Genomic DNA, 18,713 nt, shown 5'->3' with positions numbered 1-18,713 from the left:
CCTTCCCTTCCCTTCCCTTCCCTTCCCTTCCCTTCCCTTCCCTTCCCTTCCCTTCCCCTCCCCTCCCCGGGCACAGAGCCGTACCCCTTTGCCCGGCCCGGCCCCTCTCCGGGCGCCGCCAGCCCGCGGGGCTCCAGGTTTGGGGGAGGCGATAAAGCCCACCCCAGCCCACCCCAGCCCACCCCCAGCCCGGCCGCGGTGTTTGTCACGGCTTGCCCATCACTAGGGGTTGAGAGGAGTATGACAGGTCTTTGTTGTCTGAATAAAAATCAGTGGCAGCTCAAGGGAGAGAACTCCTCCTACTAAATTATCAAAAATGGGCTGGCTTTAGTCTCTTAACAAATTGGACAGAGCTCCGGAAAGCAGCAGTCCCAAATCCAACCTACAGGCACTGGGAACTTTAAAGCAACCAGGGACTGCTGAAAATAGCACTTCTTTTTGCTTTCTTTGTATTCAAAACTATAGCCTTTCCCGAGCGCTTCTACTGCCCCAGGTCCAAGTCTCTCCAGACAGGAGCCCCGGCTCTCCAGAACAGTAACAGATCCTTTAGCTCGCTTTTGTTATTTTATTTTTTTTTTAATTAATTATTATCACATTTTCTCCCCCTTGTTTGTTTTCTGCACATCTTCAGGAAGCCCTCGGTGCTTGTGCAAAGAGAAGCTCCTATTGCAACCTCCCTCCCTGCGCTGTGCGCCTCGGTGTAAATTTTGGATGATCTAAAGACTCTGGGGTCTGTATATGGAAATAGTGGGGTGCAGAGCAGAAGAAAATACTTGTCCTTTCCGTCCCCCAGCCATGCTTTTCCACGGGATCTCCGGAGGCCATATCCAAGGAATCATGGAGGAGATGGAGAGGCGATCCAAGACCGAGTCCCGCCTGGCCAAAGGGGGACAGATGAACGGCCGAGAAACGGTAAGAAGGGAGCTGGCCCCGCTCGAGAGGGGTCCTGCAAGCGTGGGCCCCCACGGGACAGCCCCCGGCTTGGGGGCAGCCAAAAGCGCTGCCCCCCCTGCCCCTTCCCCGCAATCCTTCGCCTGTGGAAACTGTTCCCGGCCAGCCACCCGTAAGGCCGGGTGCTGTGCCTGGCCGGGCTCTCATAGCCATTTGTCCCCCACGTGCTGCCGGGTGTGCTCTCCGGAGCACACGGGGAGTATTTGGGGTCGCTGTTAGGGGCACTGCGAGCAACAGCCCTGCGGTGGCCGTGCCCCGTCCGAGCGAGACTGCGATGTGTGCTCCGCTTTCCGCGCCGCTGGCACCTCCCAGACGAAACCCCACAACCCTCGACTGCTTGCTTTTCCTCACCGTTTCTGGCCCCGAGCGGGGGGCTGGCAGACACGGGGCTCTCCCCGAGCGTGATGCCCGCCGGCCCCCTTTGGGGCGGCAGCAGGGGGGGTCCCGCGGCGCTCTGTGCTCCCCTTCGCCCACTTGTAGGGCTTCTGCGGCCCCGCAAGGACCGGGCACAAAGTAACGGCCCGGAACCTGCGCCGCCGCTTCGGGCCCTGCGGTGTTCCCCCCTCTCTCCTAAAAAAAGCCCCCGCTTTGTTGCGGGAGGATTTGCAATGTAAATCCCACCCGCCTTTCCGATCGCTGTAAGAAAGGGGCGCGCAACACAACTTCGGGTCGGAAAACGGTCGCGGAGTTGCCACTTTTAAACACTTTTGGCCGTCCAGGGAGGTGTTGGGGGCCCCCTTTCCCCGGTACTTTCCCAGCGAGAACAGCCCCGGGCTCCGCGGCGGAGCTTTTGTTGCGGCGCCTGCTCCGTGCCCCTTTGTGCGGATCCGGCTCCTCCTGGGGCGCCCGGCCCCGGCAAGCCGCATAAGTTGCTTGGCGAAAAGATGCTGGTTTTCGGCGAAACCCGGCCCGGGGCTAAGCGCTCGCTGCTCTTCGCACCATCCACCTGTCTCCTCTCCCCAGCTCCGCTTGTAACCGGCCCGCCTGCCTCCAGAGACGGGCTCGGGGCTGCTTGGAGCACGGGGGAAAATTGACGGGAGAACCGGTGCAAGCGCGCACCCGTGCCCCAAACTTGCAGCGCAGCAGAGCGGTGTTTCCCTGCTTGAAAACGCCGTTCTCCCGGAGCGCTCCGATTCACAGGCAAGAGCGACGGGGAAGCTCCAGATGTAACTTGCCAAACTCGGAGAAGAACGGGCTCTGCTTCCTTTTCTGAGGCCTAAGCAGCTGCCTCCACATACCCAAAGGCCGTGAGGCTGTTGAGGGGGGGTTAGCGGGGTGCAGCCGGCAGCCGAAGCCCGGTACCAGTGCCAGGGGGTCGCGGGGAGCGTCCCAGCCCCGTCTGACCCGTGGTCGCGGCGCGGTTGTCTTGCAGAACATGCCTCCCCTGAGCCCCGAGAAGCCCGCTCTGTGCGCCGGCTGCGGAGGGAAGATCTCCGACAGATATTACCTGCTGGCTGTGGACAAACAATGGCACCTCAGGTGTCTTAAGTGCTGTGAATGTAAACTGGCTTTGGAGTCAGAGCTCACCTGCTTTGCCAAGGACGGCAGTATTTACTGCAAGGAGGATTACTACAGGTACAGCAAGCAAAACCGCAGCCCCTCACGAGGCATTTCCACGCGAAACGCGCTTTAATTCCACACGGGCTTGCAAAGGCGGCTTTCTGCGGCCGGCAGTTCCCTTACCGCACGCCCCTGCCCCCTCTCAGCAGCTTCCCCCGTGCCAAACACAAACGGGTGGCCGGGGGGGTGCGGGACAGGCGAGCCCCACAGGAGCCGTGCCCCGGGTCTCCCGCTCCCCTGGGGTAGCCCCCAGCGAAGGCAGCCAGGAGCCAACAAAAGTTTCCCTCTTTCGGGTTTTCCGCCGCTCGGGAGCGCGGCTGCCGAGCCCCGCAGCGCGGAGCCCCTTCCTCGGCCCTAAAAGCAGGGGGCTACCCCTGTGCTCACTGGCGGCGGGGCAGCTTCCACACGCCCAAGGGAACGGGGCCACGCGGCGGGGAATGTCCCCGGGAGCTGCTCCGAGCAGCCCGGGCCGGGGCCGGGGACTCCCCTCCGACCCCCCCGGCCGGGAAGGCGGCGGGTGGGCAGCGGCGGGGGCGGCCTTCCCCTGCTTTTCTAGTTGATGCCCACTTCTCCGTTTCCCTCAGAAGGTTCTCCGTGCAGAGATGTGCCCGCTGCCACCTTGGGATCTCGGCCTCTGAAATGGTCATGAGAGCCAGGGAGTCGGTGTATCACCTGAGCTGCTTCACCTGCACCACCTGCAACAAGACTCTGACCACGGGCGATCACTTTGGCATGAAGGACAACCTGGTTTACTGCAGGGCCCACTTCGAGTCCCTTTTGCAAGGAGAATACCCCCCTCAGCTGAGCTACACCGAGCTGGCAGCCAAGAGTGGAGGGCTGGCGCTGCCTTACTTCAACGGCACCGGCACGGTCCAGAAGGGGAGGCCCAGGAAAAGAAAGAGCCCTGCCCTAGGAGTGGACATCGTCAACTACAACTCAGGTGGGAAACGCACACTGAACTCTCCTGCCCCTCTGCCAAGAGCTCGCTCGGGCTTCCCCTTGGCTAGGCAGCGCGTGAGGGACCCAGGCAGGCCAAATCTTGCTTAACCACTGGGAAATCAAACAAACAGCCCTCTGAGGGCTGCAGGGTTTGCGGGAAAGCTAGCAGCAGCCCTCCTCAAGGGCTGTCTTTGCCTATTAATGTCAAGCACCCAAACTTAGCCACTTCCCAGGGTAAAGACAAAAACAAAACAAAACAAAACCCTGACAAACACCGCAGAGTTCTTTCTCTGTAGGAACCTCAGAGATAGCGGTGCCATTATCTGTATTTTACAAACAAAAAACACTTTGTCATTTAGACCTCAAATTAAAAGTACCCAAAAGGATCAGCAAAAAATAATTTTAGAGAAAAGTCAGTGTATGGCTCCTACGGCGTCAATGGAGTATGCATGCACTCAATAAAGATAGGCAACCCACAGCAATGAACTCTTCAGGCTAACAGTCCCGTTTTACTGGCACATAAACAACCGAGCTGCACAAGAGGCCAGCGAATAAATGCTGTTCCCTGCAACTAAGCCTTAACAAATGTAATTAACGAGAACAGGCTCTGCTCTCTTAAGGGGAGGCAGGGAGCGAGTGGTGCTCTGCGTTAAATCCCATCTAACTCCAGCCACTTTAAGTCCCCAAACCGTGTCTAGAGACAGTGCTGGCGGCCGGCGGCGGGGCTTTTGTGGTGGCCAGGCGCTTCAGGCAGGGGTTCACCAGGCGGGAGAAGAAAGCGGCGAGGGTTAATTTCGCAGCTCCCGGCCCCAAAATGCTTGCAGCGAGCGCAGGGAGAGGGACGCGCGCGGGTTGCGGCCTCCCGGCCTCCTTCCCGGCCTCCCGGCCTCCGTCCCAGCCTCCCTGCCCTCCCTGCCTCCCTCCTGCCCTGCTTCCTCCGCCCGAAAGCCGTTCGCTGCCGCTGGGGGCCCCTGCGCGGCTCCTCCTGGCGGGCCGGGAGCTGCTGCATCTCCTCTGAGCCGCGGGCCTCGGAGCCAGGGCAATCACGGCGCTAATTGTTCCTTGTTAATTGAAGATGACATCGGAATCCCTGGCTCCGGAGCGGTTTCCAATCAATGCTGAAAGCTGCTAAAGAAAAGGGGACCTGTAGAACAGCCAGGGCTCGCTCGGTCCCGGCTGCTAAGGGGGGGCGCCTATGCCTCCAGTTCTCCCTCCCTCACCCACATCCCCTAAAAATCCCTCTTAAACAGAAATATTTAGGGACAGCTTCTCGTCGGGATTAGGATCGGAAATTAGGGGAAAATGAAAAGCTGTGGGTATGACAAAACACCCCCTAAGCTTCAGGTCAGGACTCGAGAGAGGCATTATTTGCAGGCGCTGTCAGAGTTTTCGTGCGCTAGTCCTAAAAGTCTCCTTCGTTACACCAGCGGGGGGATGTAAATTGTTTCGCCTACTCCACAATGGGATTAAAAACCACTGCTCACGATAAAAATGTAGCTCACTTCATCGAGATCTCGCAGAATTAAAAACAAAACAAACAAACAAAAAGCCGCTTTAATCTAATGCTTTGGACTCACTCTAGCTGGCCGAGAACTGTGACCTGGTAGGGCCGGAATGCTTTTATTTAGTCGTTTAAAGCATTATCTAGCCATGTCCAGCGCTGACACATGCTCTCGACAAAATACAGCTTGCAGCCAAACCGCGCAGCCGGCGCAAACGACTCCAGCCCACCGCCCCTCCGCGCTCCAGCTGCAGGGGGAGGAACAGGAGGCTCTGCCCGTTCCGAAACGAGCAGCGGGAGCCGAAGCCGTTTCTCCCGAAACACAAAAGTCTCCGAACAATTGGCGGCCGCAGCCCCGCGCTCACGGCCCCGACCCCCCAAGGCCGAGCAGGGCACCGCTTCCAGCGGGCGGGCGGCCCCCGGGAACGGCCCCGCAGGGGACAGGGGCTCAGCCCCGCACCTCGGGGTGCTGGGGGCGGCTCCTGCCTCCCCCGGCCCGGCTCTCAGCTCCCTGCGGCCCGGCCCGGCCGAGCCCCCGCTCCCCGCAGCCCCCGGCGCGGCGCAGCCTCCCCGCGCCCGAGCGGGTCCCCAGGGGCCGCCACCAAAGGCTCGCTCCTGTTGCCCCCGGTTTGCTCAGAGCCCCCCCGCTAACACCCAAAGAGGAAGGGGAAGCCTTCCTCCGGGGTTGTCCGGGGCGATGTGGAGAGAGATTCCCATCGGGGGAGCGAGCCGGGCTCGGGTCAGGACCACTGAGCCGCCGTCCCCAGTCAGTCGCGCGTAAAAACGCGTGTGTGTGCCAGCGCCCCCGGCCCCGCGTTCCTTTTGTCCCGGGGAGCAGAGCTCGGGGCCAGAAGGGACCGGATTCTGCCTCCGGATCCACAGCAGTCTCCTTGTGCTCTGTTCTGTTCAGCACTTTGATCGCTGCCTCGCAGCTCCCCGGCTTTACAAGTGGGAACGCAACGTTAAATAACTCGAAATGTTCCGAGGTAAAAGCCGTTCCTACTGGTGAAGTGCCTGGAAGCAATGTGAAAAAATGGGAGAAAGTATTCAAAAGTACTTAAAACATTCAAAGCTTTCTCTATATTACCTCTTATATCACAGAATTAATATGTATTTTGAGGGAAACCGCATTGACTTACAGCCCACAGGATACAGAAATGAGATGGTGAAGAAGATTTCCCTAGGAAAATATTTTACACAGCTGTTGCTGAAAGAGCTGTTTACTTTATTTCACAGTATACATGTGAAAAAATCTTGGCAATAAAAAGCAAACTGTTGTAGCTCTTTCCAAAGCAAAATTAAATTCACAGCCCCGTGATCCCGTGGCAATGAAGTGAGCAACAATGTCTTGCCCGATTTTAGCTTCCCCCTACTTCCCGGGCAGCAGCGTAAAGCTCCGCACTACTACGCGGCAAAGCCACGCAGCGCTGCTCCACCCGCGGAAAACAGAAACTGATTTTATCACTGCATAAGCTAGGCTTGTCTGAGGATGCTTTGAGCCCCGTTCCCATTTTCTCGTGAAAATGAAAGGTGAAGTCAATCACGGACAAAAGAGCAGACGACAGAACCAAAGGCAGTAAGCAGGACAAGGAGCCCGAGGAAGTTCGCTTTGCTGCTGCAAACGTGAGCGATCCGAGGGGAAGAACAGAAAAGCAAACAAACAAGCAGCTTGCAACTGTCTGAAGTGAAACTCAAGGACTGAATTCTGGTAATCTGATTTATGTCAGTTTACTAGTTACTGCCCACACACCTTGACTGAAGGCAGTGTGATTGCTTGTGAAAACAAGGAGTAAATACAATCCAAATTTGGTCTGAAATTGTTTTCAAGGCAAATTTAAACCCCTGGTATTTTCAGAAGTGTCAGCTCACTTTGTTTGAAAGTGCAGATATACTTCTTACCAAGCCCAGAAGCAAACCTAGCTATAATTAAATATTCACCTGATTTTCTGTCAAAGTGTTGTCTTACCAGCATCTGTTCTTGTTGACTCGTCTTATAATTCAAAAGAGAAAGCACCTTCAAGAAGCTTTTTATTTTCGCCTGTTTTCAAGTTGTTTTGCCTCTGTTTTTAGCACTGTCAACATCAGTCTTTGTATTGTGTGATTCCTCTCCTTCTCTCCTCTCTTCTTGGAGAAACCGGGATCTACTTGGCCTAGTAAATAATCCACTATTTGAGAGCAGTTCAGAAATTCAAATGAGCAACTAATGAAACTTAATCTAGTTTACACACATTCTGAAATATTTTTAATTAGCTGTTCTTTAATTAACATGCTCCACCATGATTACATCATCAATTATCTCCTGTGTGACTGTGCTATCTTTACAAAATGGGATCCTGAAACCCAATTGCTTTTAAGCCAAAAAGAAAAATACAGGTGGCTTTCCTTCTTCTTCTTTTTTTTTTGCCAATACCATCACTTTGTTCCCCAGCGTGAGATGATGATGCCACAGTCTCTGAATAGCTGCAACTCTAGTGTGCAAGTCACACCCATAAAAGTGTAGTCTGGGACAAAGTCACCTTTTAGAGACACTTTGAAAATCCTGAGTCAGAGAAATCAGGGAAACTCTTACACTTTGGAGTCGCTGCTTGTTTGCTTGTAGAAATGTCACAGATCAGGACCAGTGAAGGGCTCCTGTGGATTGGGACTGAGGCCGAGGGCCTGAATCAAGCCCCAGTGTAGCCACTTTCTGGAGATGCTTTATGGAGCAAAGTCTCTGAGCAGTTTGCATGATCTCCCAGGCAGAGTCCAAAAGTATTCATTTTAGCAGCAAAAAAAAGTCCAGATTTTATGCTTTCCTGATCAACTGTCATAACAAACTTTCCTGCTGCACATCTTTTTTTATAGGTGCTTGTGATTTGGGGGAAAGCTCAGGAACACTCAGAATGCTGGCTTGACCTTTATTCTCCTCTCGAGCTAAGAGTGTTTCAGTGAGTGAGATTTCAAAATCTGAATGAGATTTCAAATGACTCTTTGGATGCCCAAAGCAAAACCATCACCACAGGGAAGACTTATTTGAAAATAAATGCCAAAGGAGAGATAACTTTCTAAGTCTGCCCTTAGTAGGTAAAGGCCTGGGAGACATAGCATGTTTTAAGAATAGGAAAAGGTCATCTTCTTGATCTTTTTTGTCTCATTTAATTATCACATCTGTACTTACTCTTGCACCACGTTAGTTCTTCCTTCCTCTCTTGCTTGCTTGCTTCCTTCCAAATAGTAGATGCGTGACGATTTTTGCCTTGATTCATTTATCCTATGTGGTGCATGGCCACTAACTCCTCATTTCCTTTGTTCATTGCCCAGGTTGTAATGAGAATGAGGCAGATCACCTGGACAGAGACCAGCAGCCTTATCCCCCATCCCAGAAGACAAAGCGCATGCGCACCTCCTTCAAACACCACCAGCTTCGTACCATGAAGTCCTACTTTGCTATCAACCACAACCCAGATGCCAAGGACCTCAAGCAGCTTGCCCAGAAAACAGGCCTGACCAAGAGAGTTCTGCAGGTAAGAAGCCACCATCACAGGCTTGCCAGCATTTTCCCCTACCCCTGCCAGCCGATAGCATTTCCCATATGCGTAACGAGAGCGATATATATATAAATACTTTTGTTAGGTGCGTCCCTAGTGGGTTTTCAGAGGGGTGCGGTGTTACACAGCAGGAGTGCCAAATATGTGCCTTACCACCCAAACACTGAAACGTGATTTGTAAGTAGTTGCATCCTCACGATGAGGAAACAGCCTCCGCAGCCTACCAACTCAGGAGATACCCTGGGATCTGTAGTCTCTTGGTGGTGGCCTTACTAAGGATAGAGGTAGCGAACCTATTCATTTTACACACACTGTGTGAAGCCTTTGGGCTCCTGTGACGCAGCGAATGTGGTCCGATCCCCCAGTACACAGGAGGGAAGCTTTGACCAGTATGATCTCCAGGACCAGCCTGTTCCCTGTTATCACTAACGGCCTCTGTAGTAGAAAGTTACCTCTCTGCAAAAGTGCCCAGCAGACAACGTTAATAAAAATCCCTGTAAAGGTGTGTGCTAGCTCAGTGAAGTTAAAGGGAGGGATGTGTTACATGCAGACTGCCAAAGAAGGGCAGCGATCAAGGTAGAAGGAGAATCTATTAGCGGCGATTGCTCGTCTGTGTTACATACTACCTAAACCATTTTCAGTGAACCTTATGGAACAGAAAGACTAGGTGACCCGTATCAACAACCTGTACGACAGGGATGGTGTAATCACCCCTCTCTCCCTTTCTCGTCAGCCTTTTAAAAGGATTGAGATAAATTTCAAGCCTTGGCAAAAATCTGCTCATTCACCCTTTGCCTCTATCAGTGTTGTGAGTCTTGACCCCAAACCTCTCCAACCCAAGAAAACGCCATGTGGCCATCAAGAAGTTGTTCCTCTTGGGTGTGTGAGCGAGCAGGTTTTTTCCAAGGCTGCCCCACGAGGTCTGCAGGCTGGGCTGCCGCATTCCAGTGAGCGCCGTGGCGCCGGGCCCTCCCGCGTGTTGTAGTCAGGACCACCAGTAGCGAGCGAAGCTGTAGAGCAACTTGGGCGATTTGCCACACAAATCAATCGGCAGGACAATTACGTAAAAGCAAGAACAAAGACAAACAAAGACAAACAAGCATCGGTAAAGAAATCAATTGGGATTGGTTTGCAGGTTTGGTTTCAAAACGCGAGAGCCAAATTCAGAAGGAACCTTTTGCGGCAGGAGAATGGGGGTGTCGATAAAGCTGATGGCACCTCGCTTCCGGCACCGCCCTCAGCAGACAGCGGCGCACTCACTCCACCCGGCACTGCGACCACTTTAACAGACCTGACCAATCCCACTATCACTGTAGTGACATCAGTGACCTCTAACTTGGACAGCCACGAATCCGGGAGCCCCTCACAAACTACCTTAACGAACCTTTTCTAACATTTCCTTTTTTTTTTTTTTTTTTTAAAAAATCTTACTCTTCTTCTTCTTTATTATTATTATTATTATTATTATTATTAATTTCAAGCCTTTTTTTTTTTTTTAAAAAAAAAATACAAAATAACAAACCCACAAAATATTTGGGAAAATAAACAGCTTGATGTGTAGCATCTGCAGCCACTTGGCAAATGAGTTTGAAGTAATATGTTGCTATAATAAATGAAGATTTATTGTTGATAAATTGTACTCAAATTTTTTTAATTCATCAGACAACTGAAGAGAAGGTTATGAATCATTCCAATAAGTGCCTCTTAAAATTGTATGTTACTTATTTCCAGAATCTTGAAAAAAAGATTACTACTACTACCACCAAAAAAACCCACAAACAAACAAACAAAAAACTAACAACAAAACCAGCAGTTTCTTTTCCCTCCTTGATAACCAGACAAAAATCAGTTTAATTATAGCCAAAAGAACGCTGCTTCAGGATTGTATGTTCACTTCTGGCATTTAAGAACACAAAATTTCATTTTATTTTTATAATGCATCTACAAATTTTGTATGATTTCTTTTTTTAATGTAGAAAAATAAATGCAAAACGAATTAAATTAAGCGTTGGACTAGTCAGACTGCAAGTCCCGGTGCTTTTTTGCTTACGCATTGGTCACAAGCCTGACCCCGCTGAGCACTGGGGAGTCTCACTGGGACAGCCAAACACCCCTCCGGCAGTTCTTCACCCAGCTGGGACGCCCTTGGCCACCGCTGAAGGCTGGTGGAGGGCAGAGCGAGCCCCAGCCCGCGCGTGGGGTTGCCGCTGCGAGCCTCTGCCTTCGCCGTGTGTATGGGCAGGAGGCAAGACGCGGGGAACACCCTCCAGAGTGAGCTCACTGCTCTAAGGGCAGTCAGTATTAAAGTAATAACAGCAGAGGGACAACTCAGGCTGGGAGTCCCACTGATCTGAAGAATTGCACAGGGAGGGTTTTTCATTTTTCTCCACAATCGGTCACACGGCACTGATCTGGAATTAAAAAAAAAAAAAAAAGAATGCAGTTTGCTACACGGCCTCGATGGCGTGCTATTAAAGCAAACAGCCTGTTTGGTGAGCACACCAAATGATTTCCAAGGACGCATACGCACATGTACTGTTAAAACCGGTTTTTGATAAATCACACTTTTTCAGGGAAAATGGAAATAAGCAAAATATAATTTATTAAGACGTTTAAGGAATATGATTTTAGTACAATTTTACTCACTGCTATTTTGAATTTACTTTAGATGTTTCCTGAGATTGTATCAGCCTCTTTGTTTAACACAGGAACTTAAAATCTTTAGTTCATTACTATCTTTAACGTATTCTTTAACTTTTTAAACTTTGTATAAACTGAAAAAAAATGGTAGCAAAAATTCTTACAAAATTGGGAATTGGCAGTGAATAATTTTAAAACAGATAAACTCAGAAGCCTTGTGGATGCTGATCTGAATACATTTCTTAGTTTACAATAGCGATCTTTCTCTTTTTAATTTTATTTAAGCTAAAAGTCTGAATGGTCTGGGCAGTGGTGAATGTTCATTTGTATCCTTTTATTGTAGTTGAACACCAATTAGATTGTGGAGAGTCTCAGAAACAAAACGAACAAAAATCAGTCAAGATCTATGTCTTGCTTTTAGTGGATTGTTAAGAATAACTTTGCACATATACCCCACTTTTTAGACACCATCAAATCTCCCTTTTGGTGGTCAAAGTGGCTATTTAATATATTTTAAAGGTGTCCTTTTTGGCTGTATAAATGTGTGGTTACATATTGACAGTTCACTGCCCACATTAAAGTGCATTATTGTAATTTTTGCTCAGGGTTTTTAGAAAATTAGCACAGAAAAGTAGCTTATTTTTAAAAAAAGATGATGGAAGAGATGTTAACACTGTAATAGAAGAAAGGTGTGTTTGCCATTATATATTTAGCAAGTATGGTTATCATCTTCTAAGGATATTAAATCTTGACTTTTCCTATTTCTATTATCTTATGGGCATTTACCACTAACCAGACCAAACAACCTTGGTAAGGCTGAGATCTTTATTAATACACTTTTACAGGTAAAAAATATTGATACTTATAAATTTTGTTCTTTGACAGAACAATATATGGTACTAGAGATCTACTTTATTAAGTAGACTAATTAAAACTCAGTTCTACTATGTGCCTTATGATATACCTTGGGAGTAAGTTTGTGAAAAATCAGGATATATGTGTTGTTTGTTAAATTAACTGTTTTAAGCCCTTTTGACACCTCACTAGTTTTGTACTGTTTTACCTCTTATTTCTGAAACTCTTTTTATGGTGTATCCTGTTAGAGGGGACAAACATGTCATAGAAAGCAGTTGTGCACTCTTTCAGATATAGTTGATAAATCCAATAATCTTATATATTGAGCTTCGTGTTTATAGTACAGTAAGTGGTCTAGCAAAATTGTCCATGTTTCTTTGTTTATTGATAAATGCATTGTATAGAAACTATTTCCCCTAAATATTTATGGACCAAACAATTGTGATATATCCTATTAAATTTGTGTGAATAAACCATTTTGAATCTAAGGAGTATTATTTCCCATCAGTTTTTTTTTTATTATTTTTTAATTATTATTATTATTTTGTTTTAATTTAAAGCCTACATGTTCCAGTGTGTCTCTTTGCTTTTACGGTCTCTGTGAACAACTGGTATTAAACATGGAAACACGCCCTTTTAAATATTCTAAAATACGGTTCCTTCTTAGGTTTTCAATTTCTTCATATTCAATGTATATGCTACTGCTGGTGCAATTTAGATTTTAGCCTCTTAGCCCCCCTTTTTGAACATGCAAAGTAATGCCCCACTGATTTGATATTGAAACCCTGTCGTAGACTTCTAAAAAAGCCAGAGAACTAGTAGCTAAAGTTATTGCATGACAAATATAACCTAAATAATATGATGAAATGAATCAAGATTTAATGCTAGGTATATTGAACACAAAATAGAATTGCAGACCCCGAAAAGCCAGGTTGCTCTGTAGTTTAATAAATTGTCACTATGATTTCTTTCAGGGAGAACAAATCATGGGGCATTACAGCCAAACATCCCGACGTTTGAAAATTCCCTAAAGTATTAAAAGAAGGGGAAAAGTTTGATCGGAAATCCACTGCAGTGAAGACAAAGACAATATTAGGTTATGATAATCATACATTTAAAAATCTATTGAGCCAAAAATAAAAATAAAAGACTTGATGTCATTTCCTGAATGTTAACAAAACATATGTTATTTTATGGTGTCTAATTAACAGAACTGAAGGCTTCAACAAATTGTGTGGTATTAAAAACAAACTTAGAGAAACTATGTATAAAACCAGAGCAACCTGGCAGCAATCTACCCAGCCCATATTTGAAGAAAACTTTTCTTTCAAAATATCACATTTGTCAAGCACAAGTACCTGTAAAATAAAATCTGAGTGCATTCATTCCACTTGCTTGCTAATGTGTACTAGTCATATCTGTTAAATGGATTTTTGTAAATTCAAAGAGAACTTTTCACTCATTCAAGATCATAGGAATCAAAACCCAGTAACCTTAGTACTATTGTTTCTGAATTCTTTTTTTTTTTTTTTTTTTTAAAACGAGACAAATCTGCATGCACTTTTCCATCTGTCACATATAGTGTACATTTCTGTATGATGAATTTCTCTTTGATGTTTCTTGTATAATAGCTTTCATTAATAAACATTTTATTTGATGCAAACATAGTTAACTTTATGTAAACACATAGCTAATTGTCCCAACTAATTTAAACTTTTCTTTTGAAAAGAAGCAGTACAGTGCAGTTCCAATGTTATATATATAAAATCAACAAGAATGAGGTAGCAATACTGTTGCACAGCATAAAGTTATTTCATTTGATGTTTACTTTTTAGTTTTTTAACTTGTTGTATAAAACTGACGTTTTTTAAAAATTCCCATCAGCATCAACAATAAAATAATCCCCAAATTCTTCATCAATATAAGACAACATAAGCAGTATGTAAAATTCTCAACGACTTTTAGAATAATACATGGATATAATTTGTGGTTCCCTGAGCTGTTTACATGGTCACTATGCAATGAGCAAGTACGTAACAAATAGATGCTCCTAAGATTCCCAGTCCAAATCACAGATGATTTTTACAAGCTGACAAGCAAGTGTAAAAATAACCAATTATTAGTAATGAGGTTTTGTAACTGTTAAGCAACTATTTGCAGAAAGATTTTTTAAAATATATTCCTATTTAGCTGTATAGCCAAAGCATATGTTAAACAAATTAACATATAAAAGACTTGCCAGAAAATCTTTCATTAAGATGACATTTTTATTATATACTAATGAACCCTATGTAAACAATGTAACTTTTATGAATGATGGACATTAAATATTTCACTTACGTGTATCCTCAGCATTTTGCATGTTTTCTTAAACTCTTCCAGTTTCTGAATTCTAAAAAGCAAACCATACAGTTATTAACAGCATAACACAAAGTTACATACAGATTACTGCAGCGACCTCTGGAAACTGGTAACCAAGAGTGTTCTAACGGCAATAAAAAGGTATCATTTATTGGTGGCAATTATGGGAAGTATTGTTTAAACAACACTTTTATAGTCTGTTGTAAAGTTCTATTGAAAAATGTTAGCATGGAGGACTTAATTCAAATCAGCTTGATCAGAAATTTAAGTATATTGTGAAATTCTTAAACCAAGCCTTATGTGTATTTATTACTGCAGAAAGAAAGGAAATGTAGGAATGTGATTATTCATATCACAGCCATAATGTGGTTTCCCCTTGTAGTCCACAGGAAAATTTTACAAACATTAATTATTAAATTTGGTAAAGAAGTTGTTGGTGTTTAGGGCCATGAGAAAACTTATGTACTATAATTTTCCTTTTGTAAATCACTGCATTCTTTAATAAGTTGGATTCCTTCTCCCCCTGATTTAATACTTACAGACATATTTCTAGTCTAAATTATTGTCCATGTGCTGCTTTTTTATTCTGATTCAAATTAGAAAAAAATAATTAAATGCTCCTGGTGAAATAAAAGCTCCACTGAAGTCAATGGTAAAATTGTCACCGATTGAACTGCAACCAGGACAATTTTACGTTTCCCAGTCAGATTAGTGATAGGAAGGTTTGCTTTTTGAACAACGCTATTCTTTGTTTGGAGATGATCCTGCACATAGTGCTCTGATTGGTGTGAGTAGCCGCATCAGCCAATCTAAGATTTTTTACAGGGTAAGACTATCTGTTTCCTGCACTGAGAGTAAATGTTGAAAGGGCAGCATTAGAAATAAAAGTAAGGAATAATTTCAGACAAGATTCGAGAGAATGCAAGACAAACCTAGGTTTTCACTTGTCAGAAGTGAGAAATGTCTTGGGGTTCTTTCTAGTGGATACATCTAGATGCAGCTTTTCTTTGCACTCCTGGTCTTGAAATAGAAGTCAACTTGTGCAGTCCTAGAACATCTGACTAAGAATTATTTGCCAGAGAAAAGGTTTGCAGGACCAGGTCAAATGACAGAAGGCTGACACCAAAGCAGACTGAAATTGGTGAGTATTCTCTTCCTGATTCCACGGGCTTTTAGCCAGGAGTTGAATGAACATAGAGACTAAATTACTCTCTTGTCTCTAAAGAAAGCATAACCTTCAGAACAAGACAGAATGTATAGGACAGCCATGCCGCTCTGTGCTTTGGATTTCATTCTTCAGAGCTGCTAATCCAAGCACCTGGCACATGCATTAAATTGACTTCAAAATATTTCTTTCTCCTTCACCCAAATACAGGACACAAATTATACTACTGGAATTTCCAGAAGCTACTATAGTGTTGGAGACTTTATTCAGTTATTCTGCAATGTTGAACAATTCTTCTGCGCTTCTCACTTGACACAGACTCATCTCGACACATACCTAGATACATATCCTTGTCTTGCCTTCAGATAACCAGTACTTTCATATCTATTTAAGTCATTCAAACCTATAGGAAGCAACTCTCCAGGCTTACACAGTCCAGCAAAATCAGTTGTCATAATTCCTGTTTTGTTGCTTCTCTGAAGTAAGACATTTTTCCAAAGCATTTTTTAGGTTATGATTTTGTACTTTTGTAAGCTTTTGTTTTTCATAGCTTTGGACCAAAAAAACGGTAGTCCTTGAAACATCTACATGTACAGATTATTTTGCTAGCTTTTCCTGTAATATCTAAAAAAACAAACTTACTGCAACCTTTGAATTCATGGCTTGCATGTTTCTGCAAGAGTGTTCCACACTGCAAATAGTTTTAATCATAACAAATTACATTAAATGCATTCAATTCTATTTTTACTAATACGATAAATATTGGAAATGATAGTTTTTTGGCTGCACTCAGTTTTGGACCAAGTGTGCTTCTGTTTTTGGAAATGGGATTGTGAGCAAGCATCCTTTGAAATTTTTGTATTTGCTACTGCTAAGAACAGAGAGCTAGACTAAAGGCCTAATTTAGCTTGACAAAAATCAGTGTTATTTTCTGGTTTGCCCTCTTTTCAAATTGCACTTAGCACACTGAGGATAAAAATACTGTCAATAATTATTTTAGTGGTAGCACATAAAAGTTAGATATGTTTCCCTTTTGCATCTCAGTTACATGCTTTATTATAGATTTCTGAGTCTGACCAGATGCATAGTATTTTGAATCTGTGAGATTCATGCATAGAACAAATAAATAATAAAGGAAGGAACAATCTAAGAAATGGTGATCCGACTGCAAATATAAGCAGTCACTGAAAGGTTTCATCCTATGAAACCTGATTTCACCAATTTCCTTTTGGAGTTTGGACTTACCAGAGTATAAATGACCAAGTAGCCTTCTGTGACCACATATAACTTGATGCTATGACTGAGATGCAGTAGGGAACAATCTGTTAACAAGAAATTTTCAGGAATAATTATCTAAGCAAAACAACAAAATGTTACCCAACACCAGTAAAATAAAATTTGCCATCAGGAAAACCAAGAACGCCAACTACATATTAATATTGTATCTTAATATGATATAGCTGCTAATTAAATTTATCAGATACATATGCCATCATAATAAGGAGATATGCATGTTGTGTCAGCAGGGGAGGTAAGATAAGTTTAGAAAGTAACCAACTTGGCAGCTCAGAGGTGAATATTTTTCATCTGCAAAGATACTCATATAATTACTGGTCAGGCTGCAGCCACAAGTGATAGACTATACCTCACATTTTATTTTCTAGTTTTCCACTGCAGTATTATTTGACTTGATGAGAAGCAGGCCTTTGAAAAGAAAGGTAAATGGATACTGTAAAGTACATGAATAGGATTGCATGCCTTTTATGTGCCTGCTAGCGTATTTGATATAAAACGCTGCACCATTGAGGCTCTGAATATCAGTCTTAAAGAAACTACTGCTTTCTTTCTGCTTTTTTATTTGAAGATGCCTTGTTTCCTGTACATGGATAAGCCTTAACTATATTAGCTGAAGTAATTTTTTACCCTATTTGGTCAAAGCTTTTCTTAATAATCAAACCCTTGGACAGATACATTTTTTGTGAATCATGCTGGAACGAATTAAAAAATTATAAATGCTGCTGTTCTTTATGAACTATTAGAGAGAGGTTAACATCTGCCCAGGAGTGCTTTCTAAGTACAGCAATAATAGAATTGTTCCAAGTGAGTAGATTTCTTCTGCTGTTTAACCTGTCACAGTAACATGACACTAAACATATACAGTAATCAGAAATTAGTGTTTCTAATTTAAAACCACTGCTGTTGTTGTGGATGGACTCAAATCAACAAGCTCTCAAAATCACAACTTACTGCTAAAACAGAGGCATTAGAAGACTATATAGCTTGGAGTGCTCAGATCATTTATAAATAGCATCCAGATCCTTTTTGTCTTATTGCATTATAAATGCAACATCTAAATCTAGAAGTCTCAAAAGTTTTTTTTTTTTTTTTTTTTTTTCCTTGAACCTATTTCAAAATGGGAAAAAAAAGAACTTTACAGAACTCAGATTCACTTCAGAACAGTTCTAAAAATGTCCGAAGTTCTTTTGTTTGTTTTGATTAATTTATGTATTTTGTTGTTGTTGTTTTTTTGTTGTTGTATTTTAGGACAGAAAAGTAGCAGTGAAAAATTATTTTGGGAAGCAGATTCTCCAGTAACTATACTTGAGGGGCCTCTCTTTTTAGCCTCTGAACATTTTATTGTGAATACTTTTTACTTCAAGTAGGTCAATTCCTTTTTTTTTTTTTTTTTTTTTTTTTTTTTTTTTTTTTAGTATATTTGAGCATTACTGTTACTTTTGTATAATTTTGCACAACTAAGGTCTGTGCATGATCCCACAGGCAGTCTCATCAGCACAACATGTGTCTGTTTATGGCAGACCCTTTATCAGGTATAAATCCCACAACTGAACATACCTCATTCCCAGCTGCTTTCCTCACACAACCTCTATTGTCCTTTTTTTTTTTTTTTTTTCCCTTCCTTAGGATAAAAATAAAAGCTTCACAGTGGTAGAAAGTAGAAAATGAAGCACTCCTGAGTCGTATCTCTGTCTTTTTCACCAACTTCTCTCAGAGAGAAATGTCTGCTGTGTCCACCTTTAACTGCTATGTTGATGTTGTGAGGGGTAACTATGGATTCGGCCAGATTTCACACACCAGCTAAGATCAGTATCTCCTCACAGACTGTACTGGGCTACTGGAACATGAGAAAAAGGAGGGCATACGTGGGCTATGTGGTGTCACCCAACTGCCAGGCCTAGGTGCCACCAGGGCCTGA

General features: G+C 44.5%; 1 protein-coding gene across 8 annotated transcripts in view; it reads left to right on the top strand.

Moving 5' to 3' along the window:
* Positions 1–13,636, top strand: part of LHX9 (LIM homeobox 9) — a 19,266-nt gene extending 5,630 nt beyond the window's left edge. For 3 of the 8 annotated variants that reach the window (XM_035333789.1, XM_035333791.1, XM_035333790.1), the window contains 5 exons: positions 794–912; positions 2,324–2,526; positions 3,096–3,451; positions 8,252–8,454; positions 9,614–12,446. In XM_035333789.1, coding sequence (XP_035189680.1) covers positions 796–912; positions 2,324–2,526; positions 3,096–3,451; positions 8,252–8,454; positions 9,614–9,871 — 1,137 coding nt within the window. In that variant the 5' untranslated portion in view covers positions 794–795 and the 3' untranslated portion in view covers positions 9,872–12,446. Of the gene's footprint in view, positions 1–204; positions 913–2,323; positions 2,527–3,095; positions 3,452–8,251; positions 8,455–9,613; positions 12,447–12,947 lie in introns of those variants that run through there. The other 5 variants (XM_035333792.1, XM_035333788.1, XM_035333787.1 and 2 more) reach the window with 5 other exon arrangements.
* Positions 13,637–18,713: the final 5,077 nt, after the last annotated feature.

The sequence above is a fragment of the Oxyura jamaicensis genome, chromosome 8 (genome assembly GCF_011077185.1).
Source record: "Oxyura jamaicensis isolate SHBP4307 breed ruddy duck chromosome 8, BPBGC_Ojam_1.0, whole genome shotgun sequence".
In the NCBI taxonomy this organism is placed as follows: Eukaryota; Metazoa; Chordata; class Aves; order Anseriformes; family Anatidae; genus Oxyura; species Oxyura jamaicensis.
Note: the sequence above shows the minus strand (reverse complement) of the source record. Positions and strands in the feature narration are given on the sequence as shown.